Below are 21,705 nucleotides of genomic sequence, written 5' to 3' on the forward strand. Positions count from 1 at the left end.
AAGCAACATTTCATGGGATTAATATAAAGATGTGATAGGCTCCTAGGGGTAATCTCGTCATGTTAGCCCACAGGGGCGTTTTAGTCATTTGCTATTATGTATTTCCCTTAAAATAGGGATGCCCTCCCTTTAGAAGGGCAGCCAGGAAGATAGAATAAAGAAGTTCTTGCCTCCCCTCTCCTCGTCTAGGTCCGGTCTCCTTCTCTCCCTCTACGATCCCCTGCCCTTGTGATCGTCTCTACCTCACCATGTCTTCAGGCGGCTCGTCCTCAGCCGATCCCTACCCCCTCAGCTCGGCCTTCCCCTGACCATTCCCGTTTCACCTCTCTCTACCCTGGGAATTTCTACCTCTCCTCGCCCTCTAACGTCCTCCCGATATGAACCTAGATCTGGGTTTGTATCAACATGATTTTCAGAAAGTAGACCAAATACGATGGCCAGATGCTTCTCATGTTGTTGAAAGCTTTGGCTATAAATGAGTATATCGTCGAAGAATACGAGTACAAATTTGTGAAGGTACAAGCTGAATACAGAGTTCATGAGTGCTTTGAATGTAGCTGGGACATTTGATAGACCGAAAGGCATCACCTTGAATTTGAAATGTCCATGGAGTGTCTAAAAGGCAGTCTTATGGTGTCATTAGAATGCACTCTTATTTGATAGTACCCAGATTTTAGATCTATCTTTGAAAAAACGGCCATCCCATGTAGCTCTTCCGAGAGTTCATGTACCATTGGTATTGGAAATCTATTGAGTATGGTCATTTGATTCAATGATCTGTAATCAACACACAGCGGATATCCCCCATCTTTTTTCTTGACTAGCAGGGCAGGACTTGAGAAACAACTGTTGGAATGCTGTATCACATAGGTATCTAATTGTTCCTTGATCAATTCCTCCAGGATATTTTTGTGTATAACGAATATCTGTAGGGTCTTTTATTGACTGGCTTGGATCCCGGTACTAAATGTATCTGATAATCACAACTTCTGATGAGTGGTAGATTGGTCGATGGTTGAAAAATGTGTGGGTACTTATTTTTAATCCAATGTAAACATGAGTGTGGAAGTATTTACCTCAAGAAAAGAGATTGTAGAAAAGACCTTGGCTTCATTAAATTGGTAGATAGACTCCTCCCACTCTTGATGTGCACGGTCGACTTCAAATTGTGAGTATCTAAGAGAATTTAGTTCTTGATGTACGCATCTGCCCTTTCTGATAGGACTTTAGCATCAGGTGATGGTAGTTGCAATGGAACCAACCAAGGGACTTCAACCAAGGAATACCCAAAATCATGTCACAACTGCCCAGAGGAAAAGAAATAAAATTCTGTTCATATGTGAGCCCTTGGAATGATATAGGAATATTAGTACAAATCCCTTCCATCTGCCTGTGGTGTCCGTCGCCTAATGCAATTCTAAATTTATGGTAATGATGAACCTGAATATGTAATTTCTGAACCACCATGGGTCGGATGAAATTGAATGTGGCGCCCCCGTCTATCAGAATCCGTACTTGATGATCGAAGAAACTGCCCCTAAGTCTGAAAGAGCCGGGTTTGGGATATTGAAAAAGGCTTGATTTCTTGGATAGACATAAATTCCCCGAAAGTTAAGGGTCCTTCATCCAGCTGCATTTAATCCTCTTCTCTAATGGGCTGTTCTTCTTGCTCAATCTCCTCTTCGAGCATGTATATACTTAGCTTCTTCTGACAACAATGCCCCGGGGTATATCTCTCATTGGAACTATAACATAACCCCCTTTCTTTTCTCTGCATGAACTCCTCTGCAGATAATCTCATAAGCTTCTTCTTGTTTCCCTGCTGGGAATTTTTGTTTCTTGCTGGCACCAGATTTGTCCTCGGCTGTTAACTATGATCAGAACTCTCTCCACGGTGACTATCATTTGTTCTCCAGGAATTACTGTGGACTACAATAGCGGTTTGTGTATTGACTAAGTCCAGACGATCCTGCTCATCCAGTATTGCCAAATTACTTCTTTTGACCTCAATTGAATAGTCCATAATTTCTTGGATTCCAAATGGCCTTTATTTGTTCAATTCACCCTCACCTCAGGTTTTAATCCTCCGAGGTACGCGGTTTCTTGGACATCTGAAGGTATATGAGACAGAAAAGCAGCCAAATCCTCAAATTCAGATCTATATTGTCATATGGTACCTGTCTGTCTGAGATTTATCAGCTGTGTGCATAAAGATTGTGTAGAGACATTATATCTCTTTTCAAATTGTTGGCGAGAATGAGAAGGTGTCACAGAGAGGGATAGGGAGAGAGAAGGGAAGAGGGCTAGAGGGAGATAGGGAAAGGGGAGGCTCACAAGAGTATCTTCCCCCAACCCCCCCCCCCCCACCCCCACTCTCACACGAGTGAGGCTAAGACAGGAATCAAGATGTAAGTTACCCTAGCAGCCACTCTCTTTCTATCCCATGAGGTTATAACTTCTCTCTCTAGTGCTTGCAGTTGGACACTATACTCCTGTCAGACAGTGACCAGTTGATCAGTGATTCTCACTATCCTCTTGCCACTCTTGTCCTTTTCCCCCTGGAACTTCTCTCATTTATCCCTCCCTCTCAACCTCCACCCGCATGAATGAACATGGAACAGTGATTGAATTTCACGCATTTTGCAATCTGCTATTGCCTGATTATAGAGAAGACGATACAACCTTCAAGGAGCTCATTGTCATCTCTAACTGTCGAGGGAAGGAGGAAGATAATGACGTATGTCCAAGGAGAGTACATATGAGGGTATATATACCCTAAGAGAGAGAGAGAGAATGATAATAGGGCTAATGGGCTAATTTTTTTTTTTTGATGAGAAAAGGGAGTCACCCATAAATCGGTGCCCCCGTTGCTATTGCGATGTAAATCATTATAGTGTACGGCAAAAACAAGAAATCAAAACACGGCTACATGCCGCGATGCCACACTGAAGCAATAGCCCTGGCGTCTTGTAAGACCGCCAGAGCTGCCGGTGGGCGACTCCGAAAGATGACCTCACTTCTGTGAAGCCACAAAGCCCATAGGGTGGCAAAAAGTTTTTGCCATTCAGCTTCACTCCGGTATGGTCCTCCCCGGAGCGATGTCCAGAAGGACTCAACTGATCAGGTGACCACACCAGGGACGTCTTCCGTAGTCCACACCTCCCGTGCCAGGGGGCAACGGAAAAAGAGATGGTCACAGTCCTCAATTTCACCCATGCACAGGCTACACTCGACTGATTCCCCTGGGAGCCAGCGCTGCGATACAGAGCGCATAGAGAGGCGACATCTCTGCAGCAGCCAGCCAAATACCTTCACTATCAGGGGGATCTTCCGCTTCCAGACTAGACGGCACCCCCCTGGTAGATCTGGGGCAGCCGTGGACTGGGATTGACATAGTCGTGTGTATGCCATTTTTGCGGAAAAAGCGACTCCCTGCCATACGACTCGGTTGGCCTCGTCCTCATTGGGCGCAAGCTGCCCCAATGTAAGCCGCAGCTCTAGGAGGTCCCGCTGCCGTTGATCTGACAGCAGCCCTCGAAAGGTTGGCGACCATCCCCCGCGCCAGCACTCCCGGACCGTAGCACCCGGATCCTGCGCTAGTGCGAACAGACGGGGGTATGCCTCCTTTAGCCTCTCTTGCCCCGACCAATCATCGAGCCAAAATCGAAATGTCCTCCCATCGCCAATCTGAGGGGCATAGTACTGCCGAGTTACTTGGGCGACCTGTGCAACACCTCGCTAGAATGCAGACGGCCTGCGTTGTCGGCCACCCAGGTTGTGCCAATCCAGGCTGGTGCCGTAGGCATCTGAGGCGCTAGACTTTCCGATGGCTGGAGCAACCGGCATACCCATTTAGATAGGAGTGCCTGATTGGAGAGCTGCAGGTCTCGAATGTCGAGGCCTCCGGCTCTGGTAGGTCGGCATACGTCCTTCCAAGCCACCCGCACCGCTCCCTGGCAATCCCCTTGTTGGCTGCCTTTCCAGAAGAATTGCCGCATAAGGGACTCCATGCGGGTCTGAACAGTCCCCGGGACTTGGAATACTGACAAATAAAAGGTTGGGATGGCCAAGAGCACCACCTTGATGAGAACCAGCCGCCCCCCCTTGGACAACAGCCGTGACTTCCATCCTTCCAGGCGCCTCTCCATGTTATCAATAACTGGTTGCCAGTCTCGGGCCCGGATCTGCCCCCCGAAGAGCGGGAGCCCCAGGTAGCGGATGGGGAGGGTCTCGGTGGGGGTATCGAGGATGGCGGCACACCTTTGCTCCATCTCCGATGTCATGCCAAATCTCACAACCGACGATTTATGCCGATTGAGACGAAGACCTGCAAAATCAGCAAACAAGTCAAGTAAAGTGGAGACGGTCTCCGCCGCCTCAGCCGATCCCTCGATGAAGAATATCGTGTCATCGGCGTACTGCAATTGCGGGATTCCCTGGGCCTGGCTAGGAGATTGGAATCCCCGGAGCAGTCCCCTCCCACAGAGCTGCTGAGTGCATATGGCTAAGGCGTCCACAGCAAGGACGAATAGCAGTGGCGCCAACGGGCATCCCTGTCGAACCCCACGTTGTGGCTGGATCCATCCCCCTTCGGGTCGCCCATCAAGCAGAATGGAGAAGGAGTGGGTTGTCACACATAGTTTCACCCACCGGATCCACATCTCGGGAAAGTTTTGCCGATGCAGCACCGCCCACAAAAAACCCCAGTCCAAGGAATCATACGCCTTAGCGAAATCCACCTTCCATAGGAATGCAGTGGTTCCTCGGCGCTTCCATGCCGCCACCATTTCCCCCGCCAGGACGGTGCTGTCCGTCATCATCCTGCCCGGAATGAAGGCGGACTGACAGGGGCTGATGAGTCCATCAATCACTTCCCGCAAGCGATTAGCCAGTACTTTGGCCATGATGAGATAGATGGAGTTAGAGAGGGAGATGGGCCGAAAATCACCAATATCTTCCGCTCCTTGCTTTTTAGGCAATAACACGACGTGGGATCGGTTAAGCTGAGCCATGTTGGACTCCCCCCTCCAGAATTGTGCCATGGTTTGCATCAGATCCGGGCCGACAGATGGCCAAAACTCTTTGTAGAAGAATACCGGAATGCTGTCGGGTTCGGGGGCCCCTCGGCATTGAGGCCCCGTATAGCCGCCACAACTTCATCCTCCGTGAATGGAGTAATCAGCCCTTGTTTTTGGGGCTCCGTCAGCGTGGCTGCGCCGCGGCCCGACCATCGCCGTACATGCTTAGGTCCCTTCCGAGAGACGGCGAAGAAATGCCGTGCAAGAGCCTGGCCTATCTCTGTCGCCTCCGTGTGTATCGTGCCCCCCACACGGACTCTCGCAATCCGGTTCCTCCTTCGCCGCCCGCTGGCGCACATGTGGAAGAATCTGGTGTTAACGTCCCCCTCTTTGAGCCAAAGTTGCCTCGAACGTTGCTGCCAATCCATTTCCCGCTTGTAGTCCTCTTCCGTAACCACGGATTTGTGTCGGCGCCGTTCCTGCATCTCCGCCCCCGTGAGCGGCCTACTATCTTCGATGTCATCCCACTGCTTTATCTGTACCAAGGATGCATCTCTACGGCGGCTCCGTTCCCCTCTCCTCTGCTTTTGGGTCGCCTTTAGAAACGAGCAGAGGTCGCGCAGCTTGGCAGAGAGATCCCAAGCTACGACTGAGGGGTGCTGCCACGCCTCCCACCAATCCTGGACTTCGGTCCGGAACCCGTTTTCTCGTAGCATTGATCTATCGAGCTTGAAATAGGTGGATTGCCGGCCATCCGTCCGTGGCCGCCACACAATAGGCGAGTGGTCGGACAGCGGTCGTGGCAACGCCACAACCTCGGCCGACGGGTAGGCCTCCATGAGTTCTGTCGAGCAGAGGAATCTGTCCAGCCTCGATAGGGAGTGTGGATGGGCCGAGCTGCGCCAAGTATATGTGCAATCTGACGGGCCCATTTCCTGGAGCCCTTCGGTGGAGATGAAGTCCCAAAGCTGTTGTGACCCATAGTCGTGCCCCCCCCGCGCCATTCGGCCAATCTCCAGCTTCTAGGTGACATTGAAGTCCCCCCCGAAGAGAAGGGGGAGCCCCCGGAATCGCCCCGCCACCGACTCCAGGTCCTCCCATAGCTCTACTCGGTTGGGTGGAGACGCCGGACCGTACACCGATATGATCACCCATTGCCATCCGTCCGTGCGGCGTGTCAATTTTACAGCCACCAGATGACACCCGCTCCATCGATCAGCTTCTTCGTAAAGGTCCTCTGACCATGCCACCATCACACCTCCGGCTCGGCCCGTGGCCGGAAGTGCCGCGAAGCCCTGTAGATGCCCCTGCCCCACGGCATTCCAAGTGTGCGCATCACACGTTTCCAGCATTGTTTCCTGGAGGCAGACCGCTCTAGTTCCCCATTCTCGGAGATACTGGCCGATGATCCTTCGCCTTCGGGCATCCCGGAGACCACGAACATTCCACGAGACGCACTTCATGGAGAAACCGGTCGGACCTCGTCAAGTTGAGGCACTAGGTGTACCCCTGCCGCCTCTGCGATCTTGACCGCGCCTGGAGTTATTGCAGCTGGGACCGTGGTCCCGTTGATCTCTTCCAGGTAAGTGGTGACCTCCTGTCGTGACATGATCGTGCACGGCTTCCGGTTGCTGCCCATCCGTTTGTAGTGTCGATGCTGCGCCTCTAGCATGCGCTTCGCACGCCCCATGTTTACCGCCCGAATGACCCTGTTGCTGTGGTCCCGGTCCTCTCCGTGGAGGCATTCACCTGCATCGGCCGAGCCTGCTGGCTGGGTCAATGCGGGTCTCAGATAGCTGTCTGTCACCGGAGGCTGAGCGTGGTCCGGGTCCCCAATAGCAAGGTCTGAGCTTGGCCCCAGCGAAGATGTCGGAGGCAGCACTAGCGGGGGAGCCGCCGCCGTGCCCCCCTGCGACATTACTGTCCCCCTGGCAGCGATGGGGATCTCAATCTCCAAGGTGGGAGAGGTCGACAGACTCGTGACGGCTAATGGAGCGGGAGTCACCCTCCCCGCGTCCGTGCTATACTGCTGCACCACTTGGACGGGCGGCGACTGGTCCATCGCTAGTGGCGACGGTTCCGGCCAAGGTGTAGGGACTGCAGCCGCTGGAAATGAGGTCGCTGTTGTCGGGGATTTATGGGGCGACGCCATCTTGCTTCGATGAGTTGCCGCAGCGGTAGGATTGGTCCCTTCCCCATTGGAATGGGAACTGTCTGCCTCCAGCGACGGATCCTCGGGGCTGCAGTCTTGGGCTGCTTGAGTTAGATGAGACTGGCGACCGGGGCTTGACCGTGGCGGCGGAGGGGGAGGGGGTACAACAACCCGGGCCATGAAGACGGTCTCATCCCCTTCGAAGACGACAGCCGCAGGATGATCGCCCCCGCGGGGACTGCAATCTCTACTGCAATGCTGTTCGGGTCGCCTGACTTGAGGCCGGTAGAGATGATCCGTCATAGGGAGCCAATAGGCCGTGTAATCTTGTCTAGGTGCACCCATGCCCGGCGTCCGAACGGGATCCCCCGAAGTTCAAGAAACACGGTATGTTGGCTGGATTTGTTCGTGCCATCAGCAGGAGTCGGCTTGCGCCATAGGATTCGGCTGCCTCCGTCGACTTCCTCTTCCTGTCCCCGTAATGCCTGGAAGGTGGCCCTCGTCAGATTGCGCAGGAAGAAATCCCCCGAGGATTGTTGATGAAAATCAGCGCTCTCCGTGTCCGGCCACTGGGACTGGAGGTGTTGCAGCACTTGTTCCTCCTTTGGCCGGCCACTAAGCGCCACCCCAACCAAGCAGAATATAGGCAGGTCTGGTGGGGGCCAAATCGAGACAGGCGCTCGGTTCTCATCCAATGGAAGGCGGGATGAGGTAGAGTTATCCCCAAAGTAGGGTTCATGCTCGGCAAAGGTGACGCTTGCCGAGATGAAGAAATGCCGAGACGGCGGATGATAGCACCGGTACCCTTTTTGAAGGGAAGAGTAACCCACGAACACACACCGGAGAGCTCGGGCATCGAGCTTCGTGCGTGCTGGAGACGTGTCATGCACGTAGGCGGTGCAACCGAAGATCTGAGGCAGGAGTCCCGTCCGCAAGGAAGCATTCGGGAAGGCCACAGTCATCTGGTCCAAGGGGCTGGAGAACTCCAGGAGCAGAGTAGGGATACGGTTAACGAGATGAGTACTCGTCAAAACCGCCTCTCCCCAATAATGCCACGGCGCCTTGGAGTCTACCAGCAATGTCCGAGCCGTAGATGTAACATATCCGATCCGGCGTTCAGCAATGTCGTTCTGTTCGGGTGTGGCCACGCAAGAGGACTCATGGAGGATGCCCCGGTCGGCAAAGTATGAGTCGAGGTCGGCGTTGAAGAAGTCCCGGGCATTGTTGGAACGAAAACGCTGGATGCCCCGACCAAACTGCGTCTGCACCATGGCGCAAAAATGGCGAACATTCTGCGCAACCTCTGACTTCGCATTCAGCAGGTAGACCCACGTATAGCGGGTAGCTTCGTCCACAAAGAGGAGAAAGTAACGGTGCCCCTTCAGACTGGTCTGCGGTGCTGGCCCCCAAACATCACTGTGGTCTCGGAACAGCGGGGTCGAGGAGTGAGACATGGATGGAGCAAACGATGATCGACGTTGCTTGGCTAACTGACAAGCGTCACAAACCACAGTCTTAAGGTCCAAGCCAGAACACAACGACGGAAAAAGACGCTGTAAAGTCGAGAAAGGCGGGTGTCCAAGTCACTGATGTGCCATCAGAAGACGTCCCCGACGCTGCTCAGCCACCGATCGAATTGTCTGGTGCACCATGAAGCACTGGGAACGAACCCCATCGTCCAGCAGCAGCAGTCCGTTCTCCCGCCTAATCGGTGTAGTCCGGCCCATCTTGTTAGACAGAAACATTCCGTCAGGCTGGAGATGGAAGGAACAGGAGACGGCATCAACTAAACGCTGGGGAGACATAAGGACGGCCCGCAGGTCGGGGACATGCAGGACGTTGTGGACCACACCAAGGCCGTCCACATAGACTGCCCCGATTCCGGCCACACGGAGACGTCCACCCCTGGCCGTGAGGACAGTACGGCCACCACTATGCCTCTCGTATGATACAAACCGGGCATTGAGAGGGGTCATGTGTTCGGTAGCCCCCAAATCAAGTACCCAGGTAGTATCGGAGACGACAGGTGAGTGGAAGGCCGTATGACCACAGTACCATTCATCAGATGGAGGAGTATGAAACGCACCAAAACCGCCGAAATATGCCGTGGACGGGTTCTGCAGGGCAGCCATCTGGTCACGAAGACGGGCCAAATCTGCCTGAAGTTGGTCCATGGTCACGGAGGAGGTATTGGCGGAGGACGAATCAGACTGGGCCACCATGACCTTGCCTTTTGCGGCCTCTTTCTTCTTTCTCCAATCCATCAGTTGTTTCTTGCACTTGTTCTTCCCGTGGCCCGGTTTGCCGCAATACGTGCAAATCGTCGTCCCAGCTGGTGGAGCGGCGGAGGTGGGCGTAGGGAGAGTCGACTGCGGCTTTCCTCCTGAAGAGGATGCAGCTGATGCAAGTCCAGTCAGCAGTGCGGTCGACTCACCCGGAGGTCCTGAAGAGGGAGTCCCATGTAGGAGAAAGTGGCTCTCCTCCTCTTGGAGCTCCTTCAACTCTTCGAGAGTTGGAGGGCCATCCTTGCGGTGCAAGGCACGACGACGAACGTCGTCATACTCGCGATTCAGGCCATTGAGGAAGCCCATGATCCGCAGAAGAAGCACGTTCTGGTAAGTCTTGCACTTCGGGTCATCGGGCAGTAGGTAGTAATCCACTTCATCCCACATCTTCTTGTGGGCAAGTGCATAGTCAGAGATTGACATCGAACCCTCACGGAGGCTACTGGCCTGACATGCAAGAGTATAAAGGCGCCACCAGTCATTTTCCCTGCCGCAGAAGGACTTCGCCTGATCCCAGAAGCCTTTCATCGTCTTCTAATGGGGAAAACGGTCGCGGAACTCGTGGGACAGGGTGTACGTATACAGCCAGCCGAGAATAAACTGTTCTTCCACGTCCCAAGCTGCGTGATGCGGATGGTCGGCTGTCAATGGTTCTTCAGTGCAATGCTTGAAGAGCTGACGTGCCTTGAGGTTGGTCTCGACGAAGCGCGTCCACGGAAGGAGATTCGGGCCCCGTAGGAGTGTCACCTCCGGGACCGACTGAAGAGGATGGGCCACCTTGTAGGACAGGGACTTCTCCAGAAAATCAGTCTCGGTGAACGGCATGGTGCTGCGCGTGCGGCTGCGGCTTGCGGCTGCGCGTGTGGCTGCGGCTGGTGGCTGCGCGTGCGGCTGCGGCTGGCGGCTGCGGCTGGCGGCTGCGCGTGCGGCTGCGGCTGGCGGCTGCGCGTGCGGCTGCGGCTTGCGGGTGATGTCAAACCCTAGGCGAAGGTGGGAGAGCTCTGGAGCTCTGATACCATGTCAAGGAGGGAAGGAGGAAGATAATGACGTATCTCCAAGGAGAGTACATATGAGGGTATATATACCCTAAGAGAGAGAGAGAATGATAATAGGGCTAATGGGATCATAGAATAGGGCCCATTAACCCATGAGGGGTACTATCTCACTAACACTAACTCCCGCTCTAGTTTTTGCAGATAACCTTGCCTGAATCATTTAGCATGAAACTATCCTCTTGAATTTCAGGAATGGTCTTGCTGGGAGACCGTCTCCTCCCCTATTTACTCTCTGTCTCTCAGTATTCTGTCGCAAAACATTTTTAATTTCAACCAAGTTTATTGCATTCCAAGAAAGGAGCATTTCATCAAATTATTGATACCACACTATACATCAGTAATTTGAGTATCTTAAATATAACACAAAGTATTTAAACCATAAGGTCCAGGGGTAAAAAAGATCATGGAAAGTATGACGCGGAAATTAGAAATGAGAATAAAAAGCAAAGTTATTCTTAAATTCTATAATTAACATTAAGTTTAAAGAAAAAACTGTACCTAAAATATAGGATTCACCACATGCCACAAAAAATATTTAAGGATTGGAGAATAGAAATAGGAATGATACCTCTCCCCTACAGAATTTGTCAACAGTGTCATTTGTTCCTCTTCGTGTGACTGTTTTGGATCTAACACCCACGAGGAATTCACATTTCCAGAAATCCAGAGATTTCATGCTACTAAGAATGCGAGCAAGTGTACTTGCAACAATGATTCTCTTCACAAAAATTATGCATTTTGCATTAGGCCCTCCACTACAAAAAAGGATAACAATAAAATACAAGGAAATGTAATCTGGTGGCACAGAATTCTGATATCACAAAACAGGATTCTAAAGAAGAGACAAGGTTCCTAATTGATTTAATTAAAATCTAATCAGAATTTGTATTAGGCACCTAAGACTTCATAAGATTTGGAATCCACCCAAATTGGAAAGCGAAGGGTCTCTATGACTATTATTGTTTGAGGACCCTGGGCCTGCCATATGGCCCATGGCTAAACCTGCATCCATGGTTAAACCAGGTGCACTGACGGTGCTTCTTGATGGCGCACGCCATTGTTACCCCTCAAAGGAGTCATCCAAGGCACCACCATCGTCGTCGACAACCGGGTGAATTATGCTCACCGTTATCGCGTTTTTATTTCTTTCACCCTTCGCCTAGTCGCCGCCGTCGTATCGTGTCCATCATTTTGTCCGCGTTTTAGTGTCTGTGTCGTTATGTTGGGAGGGGTCCTTTCCCATGTGGACCGCCTCCCTTTTCCCCCTTACTTTATGTTTTATTTTCCTTTATTTTTGTAATGGGGGCCTATTATAAAAGGGCCCCCCTTAATGGACCACTTCTCCCCCCCCCCCCCCCTGTTGACCTCCTTGGGCCCATTTTGGCTTCCCTTTATAAGAGAAGAGAGTGCACCCTAAGGAGATTCAGACCAGGATTATCGATTTTTGAGTTTGTTGAATCTTGGTCTCACCTTGTAGAAGAAAGGAAGGAGAGAACGGAGAGGGAGAAGGGGCAGGATTGAGGGAGAAGACGAAGGAGATCTGGTGAAGAACTGCTTCCAGTCATCAGACAAGGGCTCCCCTTCGTCTGCGACGTCGTCCTGCATCACTTCTGGCTGCCAATAGTTCAGAAAATGCACTTATTTCAGTAGCATTAATAAACGTTGATATCAATTAGTACCAGATTTAGAGAATTAGAGACTTTGGATTAGCTTTGGTTTTGTGAACTGTCGATATGACAAAGGATTGAGATGCATCTGTATGATGTCAAATAAAAGAAAGTAAAAAACCTTGAATACGATTTATTTCAGGCAAAATAGAGTCAAAAGTAAGAAACCTATTGAGTCATAAAAGAGTACCAGAATACAAACCTAAACTCTTTAAGGATTTGAATGACAACAAACAACTTATTCGAGAAAAAAGGCTCCATAGAGGCGTCTGAAGGGCAGAAATTCCTACAACGAGCCATCTCACCTGAAGGGCAAAAACCAAATAGAAGAAGAGTAACTTGAAATTATATGGAATTGGGGAATGGTCAAACTTACCTACATCTTTTTATAATCATTTAGACATTTAAACCACTTTGTAAAATAAATCAATAGTTAATGTCCATCCGACTAAAGGAGAAATATAACCCAAGATAAGAAGATTGAAATCAAACAGAAAAAAGTAACTGGTAAAATCTTTTTTTTTGAAAGAAATGTAGGGCAGCCCACCCAGAAACCGGTGGACCACCTGTTCCATTACAAAAAGCGACCAATATGTACACATAATATACAGACTTGACCACATAAGGCCTTCCCTCTACCCCCCCCCAAACCCCCAAAAAGATATTAAAACTGCAACGTCCGAGATGATGTTTTCTACCGATGCCGTCCCTCCCTTGAACACCAAATCATTTCGATGCATCCATATCGCCCAAAGTACTGCGATATACCCATGTGACCAGTCTTCGCCTCCTCAGCAGCCACACAAATAGTCTGATACGAACCTACTGGTTCGTATCGGGGAGAAGACGAGAAGGGAGGATGGAGGCGCTGGGATGGTCGTCTGTGTGCCGGGATGGACTACAGCAGGTGGGGGCAGGCGGAGTGGACGTTCCCTACGAAAGGTGTCCGGCGGAATGGACGTCGCCGGAGGGAGCCAGAAACATTCTTTGTGATACTTCTTGGCTGGCTGCCCTCCTCAAGGGAGGGCTGATCTATTTAAAGGAATTACAAAGATGTCCAAATGACCTAAATGCCCCTACTGGGCTAAATGATGAAAAGCCCTAGATACGTCGGAGTCATATCACTACTTCCCCCCTGAAAACACAGCTTGTCCTCAAGCTGGTGCTAAACTTGCAGCGTGTCCACCCGTGGCTTGTGACAGGTCCGCGGGCGGCTCACGATACGAACCAGTAGGTTCATATCATTGGTATCAGAGCCGTTTCCCTGGAGGTTATGGAGTCGCGCCTTCAGCGCCTGGAAAAGCAGGCTATGGAGTCACGCCTTCAGCGCTTGGAAGAGCAGCTCGAGTGGGTGCTCCTTCAGCAGGAGCTTCAACTTCCGAATCCTTCGCTCAAGCCGGCACTGCCCTTGCCGTTCGACCCACCACCACCACTGCCACAGGACCCACCTCCAATGGTGCCGCCTCCACCGTCCAACCTGCCACCGCTGCTGCCTCAGGAGCCGCCTCCGGTGGCGCCGCCTCCACCTTCGGATCTGCCCCTGCCGCTCCCTCGGCGACAGCTCCGCCCGCATCGGCCACCGCGGCGACAGCTCCGCCCGCGTCGGCCACGGCGGCAGCATCTCCACCTCCACCCGCATCAGCCACTGCAGTGGCAGCTCCGCCCGCGTCGGCCACGGCGGCAGCAGCTCCGCCAGCGCCGGCCACGTCTCTGCCAGCATCAGCCACCGCGGCGGCAGCTCCACCCTCGGCATCTGTGGCGGAGGCAGTGGCCGCCGCCCCCCTGGTTGAAGGGTACCCAGGGCGGGCACTGGGCGGCGCCAGTTGGGGCTGCGGCCCTCAGAGTCGCGGCGGCGACCTATGGGGCAGCGGTCGTCACGGTCGCAGCCGTCAGGGCTGCGGCCTTCGGCGTGGTCGCCATCGGGACCCCGTTTGTTGACTGGGCAGCCGTCTGAACCGCGGTCGTCGGTACGGCAGTCGTTGGTGTCAAAGGAGTTGGCTCTTGAGGGAGCGGCAGGGGCAGATCCGAAGGTGGAGGCGGCTCCTGAGGCAGCAGCGGTGGCAGGTTGGACGGTGGAGGCGGCACCATTGGAGGTGGGTCCTGTGGCAGTGGTGGTGGTGGGTCGAACGGCAAGGGCAGTGCCGGCTCGAGCGAAGGATTCGGAAGTTGAAGCTCCTGCTGAAGGAGCACCCACTCGAGCTGCTCTTCCAAGCGCTGAAGGCGTGACTCCATAGCCTGCTTTTCCAGGCGCTGAAGGCGCGACTCCATAACCTCCAGGGAAACGGCTCTGATACCAATGATATGAACCTACTGGTTCGTATCGTGAGCCGCCCGCGGACCTGTCACAAGCCACGGGTGGACACGCTGCAAGTTTAGCACCAGCTTGAGGACAAGCTGTGTTTTCAGGGGGGAAGTAGTGATATGACTCCGACGTATCTAGGGCTTTTCATCATTTAGCCCAGTAGGGGCATTTAGGTCATTTGGACATCTTTGTAATTCCTTTAAATAGATCAGCCCTCCCTTGAGGGCAGCCAGCCAAGAAGTATCACAAAGAATGTTTCTGGCTCCCTCCGGCGACGTCCATTCCGCCGGACACCTTTCGTAGGGAACGTCCACTCCGCCTGCCCCCACCTGCTGTAGTCCATCCCGGCACACAGACGACCATCCCAGCGCCTCCATCCTCCCTTCTCGTCTTCTCCCCGATACGAACCAGTAGGTTTGTATCACACTTGCACCTTTAGGGGGAGTCTTTGCTTCATTCTGATATGGTATGTATTATCGGTAGAGATGTGGTCCCTTGCTTCCCCTCGGATTTTCAAGTATGGATCTTTTACTGAGAATGGCGGCCCCCCCCTACCCACCTGTCCCGGGAAGCTCCCGAGGGGCTGAGAGGTAGGATGGTCTCATGCATCCCCAACAACTCCACGAAACAATCCTCCGATAAAGTCCCAGGAAGGTTAGGGACCCACGCCCCTTCCCAACATTCACTGATGGCGATATTCGGGTTTCTTGCCAGCGCAAAGAGTCTTGGAAATTGCATCTTCAGGTGGCCGCGCTTCGTCCAATTATCAGTCCAAAATCGGAAACCTCCCCCGTCCCCCAATTGGGGGTCAAAAAAATCTGGGATGTGAGGAATGGCTTGCCTCAGACTACGCCAAAAAGGGGATTCTCTCCTCCGGTGCGCCCACCCCCTCTCCCAATCTAATGGCGGGTCATATACGTGTCTTAATACCTTGAAGGCCAGCCCCTCCGTCGAGGACACCAGCCGTTCAACCCATTTAGCAAGCAATGCCAGGTTCATGTATTCCAAGTGAAGAATACCCAGTCCTCCCTGTTTCACGGGTCTACAGACCACATCCCAGGCTACCAGGGGTATCCCTCCTCCATTCCCTTCTCCCTTCCCGCCCCAAAAGAAGCGTCTCATTAAACCTTCCAGTCGACTGGCCAAACCCCTAACGCCACCTTAAACATTGACAGGTAGAAGATAGGATAGCCGAGAGCACCGATCTCAAAAGTACCAGGCGACCCCCACGTGAAAGTACCTTGCTTTGCCAGCCCTCCAATTAGAAAGACACTATGATAAGTTTTTGATACGTTCTTTACAAGATGAATTATCCAACCAGAACACACGTGTGAGTCCTCGCACGTGTGAAGCAGTTAAAATAAGAGGTAACCTGTGCGGGAGGGGTAATCGGGCATTTCTTGAATCTGGGGCTGACGGTTACGACCGCCAGAAAGGTTTGAAGCAGCAGGAGCAGGCCTGCTGGTCCGGAGGGAGGATGCGCCGTCACGAAGGGAGGAGCCACCCGGCGAGCTACCTTCTATATTTTCTTCTCATCTCATCTTTCCTCTGTTCAACTTGGAATGCACCTTGGTGAATTCCTGATGATTTTCGTGAGTTCTAAGTCGAGAAATATTCATTGATACTGCAAGTTGTATCAGTGTTTTATCTACATGATAGCTTTCATGTAGTCTATAATGTGTTTTTATGTAATTGAAAGAAGCCTATATCTTTCTTTGAGTGTTTATCAACATTATACTGTATTCATTTAAAAAAATAACATCAAATTGAAATAGCTGCATAACTTGCGTAATTCAAGCAATATGCAATAGAAATAGTCCTTGAAATTGGATAAAGATATAACTCTTGTCATAAAATATTCTGAAATGTCAGCTTCACAATTTAATAAAACCATTTACCAATTAAGGGGTCAGAACTGAAAGCAGATGTGACACGCTCCAAATACAAAATGACTAAGCTGTTATCCGCCGAATTCTCTAGATCAGTACCAATGGTATCGAAGGTCTCACCAGTGAGGAGAGCACCGCATGCCTAAATAAGAAAGAATACAAGTAAATAAGAAGAGACGACAGAAATTTGCCGCCTTCTCATACAGTGGTAACTTGCACTACCATTTGTTAACTTATAATTTATGTTAGAAATAATTGAATGTTATGAGAAACCATTTAATGTCTACGTTTAAGCATGCTGATAGAAGTGATTAGTAAAAAATCCAAAAGAAAAGTAGTAATAAATGATAAAAGCGTACCGTAACAAATGGAAAATTAGGATTGAAATAATGGGTGACATTCCAAACCTTGCACATTTAATCATAAATGGTTCTTAATTTAGAGAAATCCACTGAACAAGGTAACCATTGAAATAAGAAAGCACACTAGAAAATACAACTGAAGTGCATACACATCCATTTCTCTGCCACCTTCATGGAGAACTACAACCATTCTAGATATTTTGCATTAGTAATAAATTTCTGCAATAAAAACTATGTTTCACATTTATGTTGCTCGTCAAAATCTGTGATCCTACTAATCTCATTAAGTAGTCACCAGTGATTAACTTTGGGTGGCCCCCACACCATCACATGTTGAGCTAGTTTTGTATACATTACTGGCCACCATGTCATCCTTATACGGGCCCTGTTCAAGGGTAATGGGCCCGTCCTAACCCTGGGAGGACAAGACGACAGCCCAAGGCAGCACAGACTCGGTTGACCCCGGCGACCGCGCACCGTTCATGACAACTGGGACGACGGGCCACGTCCTCACCCCGGCCCTTGTCGTCTACCTGCCATCCTTCTGCGTCACGACGCAGAGCCCGGTTGGGTTGAGGAGGATGACGAATGGGATCTGCGGTCAAATTCCTTGCGGCGTGTGACGCCTCGGGTGTTTCCAAGGGGTTGCCCTCCACCTTGCCGTCTACCTGCCGTCCTCCCCCGCCACGACGCAGGACCTGGTTGGGACGACAGGGATGAAGAGTGAGACCGTCGGCCGAACTCCCCATGGCAGGCACCGCCTCGGGGGTTTCCGAGGGGTCGCCCTGCGCGCCGGGACATCATTCACGACCAGGGACGCCCCCGCCACCGCATCGCTGAGCCTCCACATTTCTCGGATGGGGATCCAGACCATTGGTTGAGGCGCGTCCAGCAATACTTCATATCTACCCCGGTCGACGATGTGGAACGCCCACATATCGCCTCTTCGTACTTGGAGGGGAAAGCGTCAGCTTGGTTCTGCTATATTGATGACTGCACGGGGTTCGCGGATTGGGCGGATTTCAAACGGCAGTTCACCCGACACTTCGGTCTCCAACCTCACGTGGCATATCGTCGCCTCATTCGCCTTCAGCAGACCGGGACCGTGGACGAATTAATCGCATCTTTCATGGAGCTCGTGGGTTACCTACCCACTCTCTCTGACAACACTGCAATGCATGCCTTACACGCCGCCATCCGTCCTGCCGTGCATGCCGAGGTAAACCGACTCCGCCCCTGCACTACTGACGAGTTGATTGCATGTGCCTTTGAAGCAGAGTCAACCTTAGCCGAGTTACAAGATCAAGGGGACCAACTGCCGCCGCTTGTCCACGAAGGGGCGCCTCCTCAAATACCCCCTGCCATTCCACCCGACCCTCGAGCCGGGCGAGAACGGGCCTCGCCGACACACCGCCTGCAACTCACGGAGGATGAGCTCCTTCGTCGCTGGGCACAAGGTCTTTGCTTCCAATGCAATGAACGGTTCACGTCGGGGCACTGCTGTAAAAAGGACCTCCGGATCCACATCGTCACCTATCCACCGGATGACCCAGGACCACCCGAAAATGCTCATGCCGCCATGTAGGACGAAGACCTTCCAGGCCCATGAGCAGTTTATAACCCAGCTTGAGGACAAGCTGGTCATCGAACGAGGGAGTATTGATAGGATCCCCAGCCCACGTGGGGGCATTCTCGTCATGTTCGTTTTATGTTCCTTTAAAGAGCACAACCCTCTTCCAAGGAGGGGGGACTGAATGTTGGATCTTAAGTATTAGTGGCTTCTCTTCCTCTCTCGTCTCTCCTACATCTACGCTCCGTCTCCCCTCACAATCCCCGTCCTCGCGATCATCTCTGCATCACCGCATCTCCAGGCGGCTCGTCCCTGGCCGGTCCCTACCTCCTCTGCTCGACCTCCTCTCCTACCCTTCCTGTTTCGCCTCACAATCCCCGGGAATTCCCTTCTCGTCTCACCCTCTTCCACCTTCAGATACGGACCTCGACCAAGGTTCATATCATTGGTATCAGAGCCAACCCGCTCCGCCTTCCGCCACCACGTTCATGGAAGCCAAATCGAAGCCTTCTTCCTCAACGATCCTCGATCCTCGATCTAGGCTCGTATCGGAAGGAGGGTAGAGGACGAGGAGACGCAGAAGTTCCCGGGTAGAGAGGTGAAACGGGAATGGTCGGGGGAAGGCCAAGCAGAGGGGGAGTAGGGATCGGCTGGGGACGAGCTGCCTGGAGATGCGGTGAGGAGGAGATGGTCGCGGGGACAGGGATCGTTGAGGGAGAGAGTGAGGGAAACCCCGGGAGGGAGGTAGGTGAGGAGAGGGGAGACAAGAACTTCTTTCTTCTATCTTCTTGGCTGACCTCCTAAAGGGAAGGCATCCCTATTTAAAGGGAAATACATAACATGGAATGACTTAAATGCCCCTTATGGGCTAAATGACAAAACTACCCCTAGATAGGTTTAGGATCCTCTCAAGGATCCTATCATTACTCCCCCCTTGAAAAACCAGCTTGTCCTCAAGCTGGTGTATCAGTGGCTTGGGCAGTAGGTCCCCATAGGGCAGCCGTGGAGGCAAGCACGGTCGGCGTGGTGGACGGAGGTGACGAGCATTTGTTGCTGGCGGGGATGACGGCGGTGGTGACGGAGCAACCTGGCGGTGGTGGCTTGTGGTGAGTTCGCGGGCGGCTTGCAGGCTGACGCGGGGCAGGTTCCCAGGGCGTGGCATGGCCGGTCCGCGGCATGGCGCAGCGGATCCATGGGCGGTTTGTGGCGGGCCTTGGATGGGACACGGTGGATCCCCAGGTGGCACGCAGTGCTCCTCCGGCGGCATACGGCAGTTCCCCGGGTGGTGCGTGACGGGTCCGCAGGTGGAGCGTGGCGGTCCTCCCGCGGTGCACGGCGGTTCCCCAGGCAATACGCAACTGCTTCGCGGGTAGACCGCGGCGGTCCCCTGGCAGCGTGTGGCAGTTCCCCGGGCGGTGAGTGCAGCTGAGACCCTCCCATGAGAAACAGGCGGGCCAGGGGTTTGGTTGGGCCGGTCTCGGGTAGGAAACCCATGGCCGGCCCGTTCCCCGGGTCACCTGGTCGGTTTGGGTCCAGGGATGCCCAGGGCGGGCCCTTTGTGGGGAGATACCCCATAGTGGGCCCGTTTTCTGGGTAGCCCGCCCAAAACAGGCCCGTCTGGTAGCAGAGTGGGCCGGCCTAGGATGGAAAACCCGTGGCCGGCCTTTTTCCAGTTTGAGCAGGCCCGCTAGCTTCACACTGGCAGGCCTTCTCGTGGCGGCCTGGGCCGGCCCGGCCCGCCACCACGGCCCGAATCGCCCTAGGGCACCCGTCGGGGTCAAGGTGCCCCCAGGGCGAGCCCATGACGGCGGCCGTCAGGGCGGCGGCGGCCGTTCGGTCGGCGGCCATCGCGGCCGGCGGGTCGGCGGCCTTTGGGATCACGACGGCCGGCGGCAGAGCTTGGGCAGCGGCCGTTGCATCGGCGGCCGTCAGGGGCTGGGGCCATTGGAACCGGAATCATCCGGGTCGCGGCGGCCTTCGAAGCAGCGGTGGCGGCCGTCGGGGCTGTGACGGCGGCCATTGGAGCAGGGACTGTCGGGGTCAGGGCAGCAGCCATCGAGGCCTGGGCGGCGATCGACAAGGCCGCGGCCGATGAGGCGGTGGCAGGCCGGTCGGCGGTTGTTGGGGGTAGAGCAACGGCGTTCGCGGCGGCGGCCGTCGGGGTTAGGGCAACGGCCTTCACGGCGGCGGCTGTTGGGGCTAGGGCAACGGCCTTCGGGGCGGCGGCCGTCGGGGCTAGGGCAACAGCCTTCGCGGCGGCGACTGTCGGAGCTAGGGCAGCGGCTGTCACTTCGGCAGCCGTTAGGGCCCGGGCGATGGCCATCGCTGTCGCGGTGGTGGTCGTCAGGGTCGTCGCTGCCGGGGCGACAGCCGTCGAGGCTAGGGCAGTGGCCGTCGCGGCGGCGGCCTTTGAGGCTGCGGTCATGGGGGCTGTCGGCGGCGGCGATGCTGCTATCGAGACTGCGGCCGCCGTTGCCGTGGCTGTGGAGGCTCCTGCCGTTGGAGGCGTCCGGGTCGCGGCCGTCGAGGCAGCTCTCCTCGACAGCAGCATCTCCAGGGATGCCAAAATCTGCGCGGATTGCTGTTGGTGCTCTGTCCTGAGCAATTGAATCTCCGCAATGAGCGGCGCAATCTGGCGTTCCGTGGAGTCCCTTGAGGTGGTGTTCACGCAGGTGGCAGCGGAAGGAGCGGGTTGGCTCTGATACCAAATGATACGATCCTTGATCTAAGCTCGTATCGGAAGGAGGGTAGAGGACGAGGAGAGGCAGAAGTTCCCGGGGTAGAGAGGTGAAACGGGAATGGTCGAGGGAAGGCCAAGCAGAGGGGGGGGTAGGGATCGGCCGGGGACGAGCCGCCTGGAGATGCGGTGAGGAGGAGACGATCGCGTGAACGGGGATCGTTGAGGGAGAGAGTGAGGGAAACACGGAGAGGGAGGTAGGAGAGGAGAGGGGAGACAAGAACTTCTTTCTTCTATCTTCGTGGCTGCCCTCCTAAAGGGAGGGCATCCCTATTTAAAGGGAAATACATAACATGGAATGACTTAAATGCCCCTTATGGGATAAATGACAAAACTACCCCTAGATAGGCTTAGGATCCTCTCAAGGATCCTATCATACGTTTTTGCGTCTTAATTATAGTGCTCCATTATGGGGTTGTTTCTTGATACCCCAGTTTATCACAGAATAGGAGACTTTGTACATGTGTTGTGACGTACAGAATACTGTATAAATAAGGTTACCAAAACCAAATAGCATTATATGAATCTTGGCTGAAGATGGAGTCCCCACGCTGTCAACCCATCTTTGTTCCAATGATGCAGCTCTGGGTTCTTCTGGCCATTTTTGGCATGTGAAGGTATCAACCCAGGTCTGCACATTCAGGCACACTTTATATTTTTCAAGGATT

The 21,705-nt window shown here is 53.4% G+C and overlaps 1 protein-coding gene across 3 annotated transcripts in view; it reads right to left on the reverse strand.

Annotated features, from left to right (window-relative positions):
- Positions 1-21,705, reverse strand: part of DCL4 (dicer-like 4) — an 86,692-nt gene that overhangs the window by 13,871 nt on the left and 51,116 nt on the right. For all 3 annotated transcript variants that reach the window (XM_078582712.1, XM_078582714.1, XM_078582713.1), the window contains 3 exons: positions 16,378-16,510; positions 12,380-12,482; positions 11,079-11,265 (listed from right to left, as the gene is read on the reverse strand). In XM_078582712.1, coding sequence (XP_078438838.1) covers positions 11,079-11,265; positions 12,380-12,482; positions 16,378-16,510 — 423 coding nt within the window. The remainder of the gene's footprint in view (positions 1-11,078; positions 11,266-12,379; positions 12,483-16,377; positions 16,511-21,705) is intronic.

The sequence above is a fragment of the Wolffia australiana genome, chromosome 11, assembly GCF_029677425.1.
Source record: "Wolffia australiana isolate 7733 chromosome 11, ASM2967742v1".
Lineage (NCBI taxonomy): Eukaryota > Viridiplantae > Streptophyta > Magnoliopsida > Alismatales > Araceae > Wolffia > Wolffia australiana.